General features: G+C 34.5%; 1 protein-coding gene across 1 annotated transcript; it reads left to right on the top strand.

The window, feature by feature from the left end:
- The first annotated feature begins 8,121 nt into the window (after positions 1-8,121).
- On the top strand, positions 8,122-8,852 carry LOC131076275 (uncharacterized). Its single transcript, XM_058013386.2, has 2 exons — positions 8,122-8,290; positions 8,438-8,852. Exons 1-2 carry the CDS (start codon positions 8,140-8,142, stop codon positions 8,797-8,799), a joined length of 513 nt encoding a protein of 170 aa, XP_057869369.2. The 5' UTR covers positions 8,122-8,139; the 3' UTR covers positions 8,800-8,852.
- Positions 8,853-10,362: the final 1,510 nt, after the last annotated feature.

Here is a 10,362-nt window from a genome sequence, read left to right as displayed (position 1 = left end):
TACACACCTCTTTTTGTTTATTGCAACTAAGTTAACGAATTTTATGTGGCCTAATCTTTAGTGGCATAGCCAAATTTCATCAACCTATCCAATCATTCAATGGGACTCATAGCATTCCTTCAGATTGTAAACATTACCATATGTCCGCTTTCCTTCTACAACAACTTGACCGGTGCTCTCTTTCTTTATCTGGTAGTCGGTAGAGTCAAAGGTGAATTTATAACCTTTGTCACACATGTGAATCACACTCAGTAGATTGTCATATAGGCCTTCCACATAATACACATCATGTGCCTTTAGGTTTCCATCAATATTTAGAGTACATTTCCCCTTTATTTTGATGGATGAGTTGTCTCTAAATCTTACTGAACCACCATTCCGGTCTTCAAGCTTGATAAAAAAAATTTATCACTGGTCATGTGGCTGGAAGAGCCACTATCTACAACCCATAGATTTTTCCTTTCAGTATGTAAAGCAGTATGCACTATCAGACTTGATTCTACCTTGCCCTTTTCTTTCTCAACCCATACTGGCTTGATTTCCTTCTTCTTGTTATCTTCTATTTTGTGCTTCACTTCAACAACCGGTTCTTGATCAGGACTTTCTTCTTCTGCTTGATCTTCCTGGTTTTATAAAAAATTTCTATATGTCCAAACTCTTGATAGTTATAGCATTTTGCATTTTCATTTAGAGATGAATCTTTGAAATAATTGTAGGATGCCGGTTTATTCTTCCTACATTCAAAACTCCTATGACCAAATCCATTGTACTGATAACATACAACATTCATATCCCAGAGTGCATTAAAAGGATTTCTAATTTCATAACCCATAGTGAGCTTATTGGTTAATCTATAGTCAGCTATTTTATACCCAAATTTTTAACACCGATAACAATAACCATGAAAGTTTGGAGCATACCAGTTAGGTTGCCTTGGTCTTGCAAATAACTGCCTCATTATGGCTCTACCTTTCATGCTGCTGACTCTAGTGACTCCTTCATGGTCAACTCTTGCATTTGTCCTTATATTTGCATGTCAATACATTGAGTGTGACCTTTGATTCATTGATTGTGTATACTGGTTTATGTGGTGATTTCTAATAGCATCTGCGTATGTCTTCTTACTGGTATCCTTGCTTACTATGAACATCTTCTTCTCTTCACCTTCATTTGAAGAAGTGAACTATATCTCCTTACCAAAAGTGTCTTTGGTGTTTTAACTTTGACCTTCTTCAAATCCCAGCCCACTGGTTTCTTTGGATTGCTTCTGTGTGCTCAACATCGTGTCTAAGGATTTGATGTTGCCTTCATATTTGCTTCTCATTTTTATTTCTTCCTAACTTTCTTCAAGCTCCTTTCTAAGCTTCACTATTTCTGCTTCCAAATCTTGATGCTTTTTTTTTCTTCTTCATTAGATCAGAGGATGTAACTTCACATATCCTCGTGGCTTTTTCTAACTACAGTTTCAAGTAAGATATAGCTTGATTGGACTCATCCAGGGATTTGCTTCAAGAGACCTTGTTCATCTACTGCAACAAGCTTGAACCTCTTGAGTTCTCTACTTGTTTTACTCAACTTCTCAAGAGCACTTATAAGCTCACCTTTTGGATACACTTCAACATGAATGTCTTCTTCTTCCTCATCTTCACCAGCTGATTCATCAAGTACCATAAAAAGATTAACTTCTCTATCATTCCCATAGTAGTCATCTTCTGATGCACTTTCTTCATCTGTGGCATCATCCTCAATAGTATATAGGTTGCTTTGCTTCTGATAGCCTCTTCATCCTTGCTAGTACACTTTTCTTTCTCTATCTTTAAAAGCAAATCTCCTAAAGCTTCTTGACTCATCTCCACTAGTTTCATTATAAGGATATTTTGCAGCAAAGTATCCAACTTCTCCATAGTTGAAACATTTGAGTAGTAACTTTATTTTATACTTGTCGGATCCTCTTTTAAGATTTCTGATAGAATTTGCTACCTATGCATCATAGTATTCACTTTATCCTTTATAAACTACCACTTCTTTTCCCTTCTTGATAGATTTGAATGCTACCTCTTTCCTTAAGGATGTATCATCGATTATTCTCATTTTATAGGCTGTTAGTGAGCCAAATAGCTCATCCATTGTAAAGATATTCAAGTCCTTGGCTTCTTCTATGGTAGAAACTGTAGTATCATACCTAGGTGTGAGAGACCTAAGTACCTTCTTGACAAGAATCTTATCTGCAATTTCTTCCCCATGTCCTTTGATGGTATTCATAGTTTCATCAAATTTGTGAAGGTAGTCTACAATATTTTCTTCATCCTTCATCTTGATGCCTTGAATTTGGCCCCTTAGTGTTTGCAGCTTGGCCTCTTTGACTTTTTCATCTCCTTCAAATAACCTCTGCATTTTATCCCAAGTCTACTTGGCAGATGCACAGTGCATGACCTTGACAAACTCATTATTAGACAATCCAATCAAGATAGCATGTTTAGCCTCTGCATTAGTCTCATACTCCTTCTTGGCATCCAGATCAATGGGAGGAAAGCTAGGGATAGTATACCCATTTTTGATAGACATCCACACATCAGAACTAATGGAGAAAATATATGTCTCCATTCTTCAACTCCAAAAGGCATAGTTAGACCCATCAAACATGGGAGCTTTTGAGGAGGAAGACTCATTTCTTGCCATTGTGTTCTAAGACCAAAATCTACCCAAGCTTTAATTAATAAGGAAGCTATGCTCTGATACCAATTCTTGAACAAAATATACTACTGAGAGGGGGGTGAGTTAGTGGTTCCTAAATTCTTTTCCTTTTTAAAAAAAACTTAGAATACTAGTTATTATCCTAAGCACTAAACAGTCAAACCAGTAAGACAAATATGGATACCAAAAGAGACAAACACACAAATGCAACCCACAACACCAGATGTACGAGGAAAACCCAATATGGGAAAAACTTTAGTGAGAAATGTTGTTGGAGACTACTGCTCCAATCCAACCTCACAAGTAAAACAATGAATTACAAAGACTTAGGGCACCCACCCAAGGAGCACCAACCCCTGCACCAATCTCCAACTTGGTGATGTATATTGAAATACAATTTTGATATACTTATAGCTTCTAGTTTCAAATGAGTTCTGCAACACTTGATCAAATAGATTTATGCCAGTTAATAGCCTTCTCTTATTCTCTCTTAGCCTCACACCACACTCAGTCATACTTGGATTCCTTCTTGACCAATCACACCTCACTTGTTAGCTCAACTCTCAGGCCTGCAACAGTTTATTAGTACTTTATCTCTGTCAGTTAAACCCTCTCACTGGTTTTTCTACTAACTCACTCTACAACTTTCTTATAATAATTTCTAAGGAAGATGGTCCTTCTTTGTGATGAATTTCTCTAAACTCTCCTTCTTCACATCAAGCATCATTGATTTCTATCTCGAGCTCACATATTTATAATCTAGGATTCCTACCAAAAACCACATTCAAACAATGTCATGTTACGTTTTCCCTTCTCCAACTTGATCCAAATCTGATTTGATTCGATCATATTTTCCTGGGAAATGATCTTCATGACATCGATCAGCACCAGCAAAGCTTCTCATTCCAATGCACGTTTTCTAAATCTAGAGGTTTGCACCATGCTAATAGATTTTCTCTATTATACAACATTAATGGCTTGGTTGTTTCATTCAAAAAATGGGTACACAGATCAAATTCTCCTACAGGTTCAGTTCAATCACTTGCTAGCTTGCCTTCCTTGAGCCGCAATCCTCTGGCATCCTCTATGAATTGTGGGTTCTTTATAAAAGTTGACCTGCTGGCTAAATTGTTACATCGATGCACACTTCATCGACCTAAGAAATATCACCACCTAGCATCCAACTATTATATTTGTCAATATCCACCTCTCCTTAAATTTCTACGCTAGTTTGACATTCTTTGTTTACCAAGGTGGACTACCATTGCAGTTCACCTTATCGGTATAACCAACAAACATCCTCTTTACCGACAACACTTCCTCCTAACAATTCCTCTTCTTTTCCTGTATGTGCTCATGCCATCCTATTTGCTCTACTCACTAGGTGTTGTTCTGATTCTTTTAACATTCTGCCTCTTCATCTCAAACAAACAACCAACCTTCATCCTGGTTTATGCCTTACCAGTAAGCCTACTTTACTGATGGATGACACAGTTCATGTGTATTGGTTTCCTTCCTTCTATCTGCTTACTCACATGTGGATTGACATCATATATCTTTCTCTTCTTATGTCAGTCACCACTTCTTACTTACTAGTGACCTTGCCAAACCAATTGACATCAATGACAACTTAATGCGAATAATGCCAATATTTGTATCTCTCTGTTCATGGGCATGTACATTTTGAAGTAAACCGTGAACTACACTTAGATTATCAAACTGATAGTAATTAATGATGGTACATATTATGTAGAAGTTAATTGTCTACTATTTCTTTTTCCAACATGATATTTAACCCATGTGATATTTAAATTAGATTCTCCTACATTAAAAAATATAGTTGGGTTTTCTTAGCGAAAAATTTGGGGCATGACAATTTGGGAAATGTTTCTGGAAAAAATCCGGGACCATCACGATCTAGTGTCTCTCCAAAGGCATAGAGTCAATTCCTAGGTTACAAATGCAAAGCCAAAGAGTAATTAATCCCTTCAAACATTAATGCCTTACATTAATGCAACTCCTTTTTTTAATTAAATAAACCATTCTTGTTAATCCATAATATACTTTCTAGGTTCACTGTGATTTACATAAAGAATTTGGTTCCTTCCTTGAATGAAACCCATACACACATTCACACATTGACAACAAAATATCAAGACAAATCAAAACATCTTTAGCATTTTGATTATACAAAATCTTGAAATACAAATGGAGACAACTTTGGAACAATTTAACAATTTTCTCATATACTAATTGAAATTACAGAGAAATTTGTACATTCATTCCCTCAAGAGTTTTCCTTGCCTCAGACTATACACAACCCTATTCTACTTGCCTAGAAAATGAGAAAATTTAGAACTCTTAATACAACCTTGGAACTCCTTTTATAGCACAAGGAATGGAGAAGATACACACTACTTACATGTGTCCACCTTACATTTATAATTATCCCCTTTTCTTTTAAAATTTAATGAATGGTTTTGGTCACCACTATTTTGTCCCAATGTGTAACCGTCTGGATGGCTATGTATGATAGACATCAGGCCTATATCAGAGAGCATGAATGACATGACTAACCATCATGCCAACCAAATAACCACTGAACATAGGTGGTTATTGATGCAGAAGATACCAACTCGAGTGGCTCCTGTGACTCATCCTAGTAGGGGAGAACATTGAGAGTTTGGGTTAGCAGCACTACAAACCCAATTCCTTCATGTCCACGTCCTCCACTACCTCATTATACTTCTACATCCAAAGGTAAATTTTTCCCACTAGAGTAAATATAGTCACATGCAAACTGTAAACTAGTGTTGCATATGAACATTGAATACCTTGTTCCTCTCTGGCAGTCTTGTGCATTTTCAAGGGCCATTTTATTGTATGACAAATTCTCATAGGTTTTCTTTAAGGACTTCGACACCTTCTCTGCAAGACAATTTATTTGTCACAAGGCCTTAATATAGTTGTAAACATTTCTAAAGTTTTAATCTCCAACCTCTTCAATCACATTAACTAGTGACTTACTCATCCTTATGCTGATCTATATATAAGAAAACTCCCATCGTCCTTACAATCTCCATTGTATACTAGTCATCATAACTCTCACTTTACACAAATGATCAGGATCATGAAAATCATCTTTTTGCGATTTTATTCCTTCAAGCGTGTGTGAACCATCCTATGTATCTCTGCCATTCTTACATTTGTTTGAGGGTAAAACTCAAACACTGGTACTTCTGGCATTTTGACTGACTGAGACCATGTTAATGATCGTGATACATTTATGTGATAAACCTACCAACAAGAAAATCATCACTTTAGCATTTATGAATCCACCTGGGCCTCGCAGAAGATATCCTAGATATCTCACCGAGTTGACAACTCACATCCTTTTCAATCGACATGTTGTCCGCCTCATCTATTTACTCGAGGCTTGGTGAGATTAATTCGGGCACCTCACCGAATACCGAGTTGCTAGATCGGACCCCATTCAGCAGAATCATATTTCTTCTCAACTGCTTGAATCTCGTTGAAATGGGAAAAACATTCCCATCGAGTCCCGAATGGTCTCGCCATCTCGCAACCCCAAGGCTTGGATCTCGTTCAACCAAGAAATCAGGGCCTCACCAAGGACCGCGTGTTCAATTTTTTGATATATCACTGTGGGCTTGGCCAAATCAAAAAACACTTTCTACTGAGTGGCGAGAACCCTTTTTAAGGACACCTTGGAATAGCCAAGTACACTAAGTGGTCCCACAAAGCTCAGGACCCAGTTTCAATTAAATCCTTAAGAAACAAGGATTTATTTCCCTTTTATAAATGACCAGCTAAATGACATGGGAAAGGAACAAGGGTCAATAACATTTCTTCCTCTTCAAAAGGTTATTTAACTTAGTGTCGACCAGGGCATCCGATCAATGTCTTTGACAGAACATTCCCACCATTCCAAATTTAAAATTTTACCAAATTATGAGGTTCTTTAATAGGACCAAAATTTAGGGCTAACAAACTATATGTAGAATATGTAAGAGACAATGATGAGAATGGTGAAACTTCAAAATGTTATATTTGCAAAATGCATCACACATCAAACCTTAATCCTAAAGCCAAACCAAATTAAAACCTAAACCAAACAGAATTATAACCCTAATGCCAAACCTTATTGAGCATTAAACTAAATTGAATCCTAAATCTAAAACTAATTGATCACCAAACCAGAATCAACCCTAAATCTAAACCTAATTGAATACTAAACCAAATTGAACCATAATACAACCTAGTTGTATACCAAAATGAACATTAAGCCAAGTTGACACATAACACCAACCCTCAACCAATCTAAATCATAATACTTACCCTAAATCAATTTGAATCATAAATCTAACTATAAACCCAATTGAACCCTATTCCTAAACCAAATTGAGCCCTAAACCTAAGACTAAAGAAAAAGGAAACGTAAGTCTAAACAAATTTGAGCCTTACCAATTACACTAAACCAAGTTAAACCCTACTATTATTCATCCTAGAATTAAAATTAGGATTACAAACAAGGTTTAAATAAATTTGAGAAAAGGGTTCATTTAGGGTTAGGGTTCCATTAGAGTTGCAAACTAAATCTTTGATTTATGGATAGAGTTAAATAATGCTTATATTTACATATGGTTAGGGTTATAATTAAATATATCCTTAGTTAGATTTAAGGTTTAATATGCCTTAACTTTGAACCCTAATTCTAACCCTAAGCTTGACATTAAACAAAAATGAAAAACCTAATTGAACGTAACCATAACACTAACTTAAAGTTCAAAATAAATGAGAAGGGTTCTCCTACTTAGGGTATCATGAAAATAAAAATGATTGGCTCAAAAATGTTCATCCAAGCTCAAACTTTGTTTTAATAAAAGAGGTTGAAGAGCTATTGATTTTTATCAAAAATTAGAACTTAAGACCATTCCAATGCTCCCTTTTTCCATTCATAAACTGAACCAACATTGATTTGGTAATCACAAAAAAAAAGCTTTTATAAATGTAATATACCTTAAATATTAAAAAACACACATATATATATAGATAGATAGATATATATAATTTTAGTCACCCCTTCTCTGTACACTGATTTTTTGATATATGTATCCGTTTATATGTTAATTATTAAAATTTTCATTTAAAATAACAATATAATGCTGTACTATAAACTAATAACCCAAGAATATTTGTGACTGTTCAAATATTCAGAAATCAAACATTCGTAAAATTTACTAACATAAAGCAATTTTTTTAGTGTAAACAAGTCACGCTCTTGAGATGGCTGTGTCACAAGTTTGGCGATGGGACAAAATACTGTATAGTTAGTTATACACGCTCTTTTGCATCCTTATCTTTTCAAAGCCCGTTTGCGTGCTACACCAAATTGAAAAAAAGAATACTATTTTAACTCTTCTCATGTTCAAATCTGGGTGTTACAATATAATTTCTGATACGCCTTGTAATGTTCAATTTCTTTATTCAGAAAATATGGTAAAGGTTGTTAAAATAGTCATTCAAATATCTACGCATAGAAGGATTAATGGAATAGGTGGTAATAAAAAAATAAGTAAGTTGTTACCAGTAAGCTTGCTTTCCACCACAACCATTCATTTATTTTGTAATATCTCCATACAAAATATTCATCTTATTAAGCTCCTGCACATTTTGTAAATCTAATCATACATCAATATTTAATGTTAATCTTTGTCTGCAGATTTTATTCAATCAATGGATAATTATGCGGGGAGAGGTTCAAGCAGTGGAAGCATTGTTTCTACAAGAGGAGAGCGTCCATCTATAGATTTCAATGGCTTATCAATGGCTAGTTACCATGTTGAAAAAATGCCGTATAGTCATTCTGAAGATCTAGCCTATTGCCGAAGGATTAATAGAATAGGTGGTATTGAAAATATTAAGGTGGTTGTGTCCATGATGATTGCATCTCCTGCACATTTTGTAAAGCTAATCATCCATGAATATTTAATGTTAATATATGTATGCAAATTATATTCTGTCAATAGACAATTGTGTGGGGATAGGTTTACGCAGGAGAAGCTGGGAGTAAGACAGGTTTAGACAATGATGTGTAACGAGTAAAAATTTTGCAATGCAAAAGAGATTTCAATGACTTATCCATGACTAGATATCTCATGAATTTTTAATATGATAACATCGTATGAATAGAGAGTTTCAATATATAAATTTAAGAATATGGTATGACAAGAGCGCTTCAATATATAAATTCAAATATAGAAAAACTCGCTTAAGTAATAGCAGAGCATGGATTATCACATTGAACTCATTTGAACAGATAGATTCATTTATTTTTCATTTATGTTTATTATCGACCAAGTTGTTTTTTTCAATTATTTTATTCTATTCTTCAATCCTATCATTTTATTCTACGATCTTAAGTTTTCCATAAGCTTTTAAAGTCTTGAGGTGCCACCAATGATTATCTTTGACTTAAATCATGTTTATTTGAGTTAACATATACAATTGATATGTATGTAATTGAGATCCTAGCCTAAGGACATAAACTAGGATCTTAGATCTCCATTGCATATAATTGGGAATATAAATAGGTTCGATATCATAATAGGAGAGTCGAACACTTGGGTTTATGTTCTTTTCTTGAAATGGAATTGATATTGTGAAGCATGTGTGAATGAACTAGGATAAATCATAGAAAAAAATAAATTTCAGTAATAACAAATGTTACAAAACAAAAAGCCAACATAGTAACTTAGATTTGGAAAGAGGACATTGAAAGAGACGTGTGACTAAAATCAAGATCTATAAATGTTGGATTTCTGTCTTGGGGACCCTAGTCCAAGGGATGTCCAAACTAACTAAAGGGACAAAATTATAGTCAAGGGGTCTTGTAGAAATATTTCACAAAAAATCTAACCAAGAATGTGTCCAAAATGGGTGTTGAGTGCTCTAGTCCTAGTGTTCTTCTTATTAAAAATCTAAGATTGACTATCACTATTTTCTCTATTTGACTATAACACTTTCTATTGTTAGATCTAAATTTGCACATACAAAATAGGGACAAATGGTTGTGGTATATAGGGTATTTCTTACGTTTTGAAGCCCGTGTTGGTGTTTCCACCTCTACAACAACTACGATGATTCAAAACAAGGTTTATCTTCAAAAGGACAAAGGCTAAATCAATAATAGAAATATTGAATTGACAAGATTATACCTTAGCTTAGAATAGTTGTTACTATTCTTATCTTAGAATAATTGTTACTATTCTTAGCATAGAATAGTTGTTAGGTTCTACTCAACTACATCGTGTAGTAGAACCAAACTATCTATATACTAAGAGATATTGAAAAATGAAAAATATATTTTAGATAACCATGTTGTTATAGTCCAAATGTTAACATGTATATTAAGTATAAGTGGATTTATCAGTGGCAGAGTAATATTGTTTCTACATTTGGTTACACCTACATGCATGTCTTATGTAGTGCCTCGATTAATGCAACAAGGGAAAACTTGACAAGTTTTTTTTTTTGAAACAACAACATCAAAGATGTGACCAAAAAAATGTTATACTTGAAGGAAAAAATTCACCCAAGTCTCATGAGAGACACAATGATATAAGGTTAAAAAACAACAAGATTGAC

This window comes from Cryptomeria japonica, chromosome 5 (genome assembly GCF_030272615.1).
Source record: "Cryptomeria japonica chromosome 5, Sugi_1.0, whole genome shotgun sequence".
NCBI lineage: Eukaryota > Viridiplantae > Streptophyta > Pinopsida > Cupressales > Cupressaceae > Cryptomeria > Cryptomeria japonica.
This window is presented reverse-complemented; position numbering and strand designations above follow the sequence as displayed.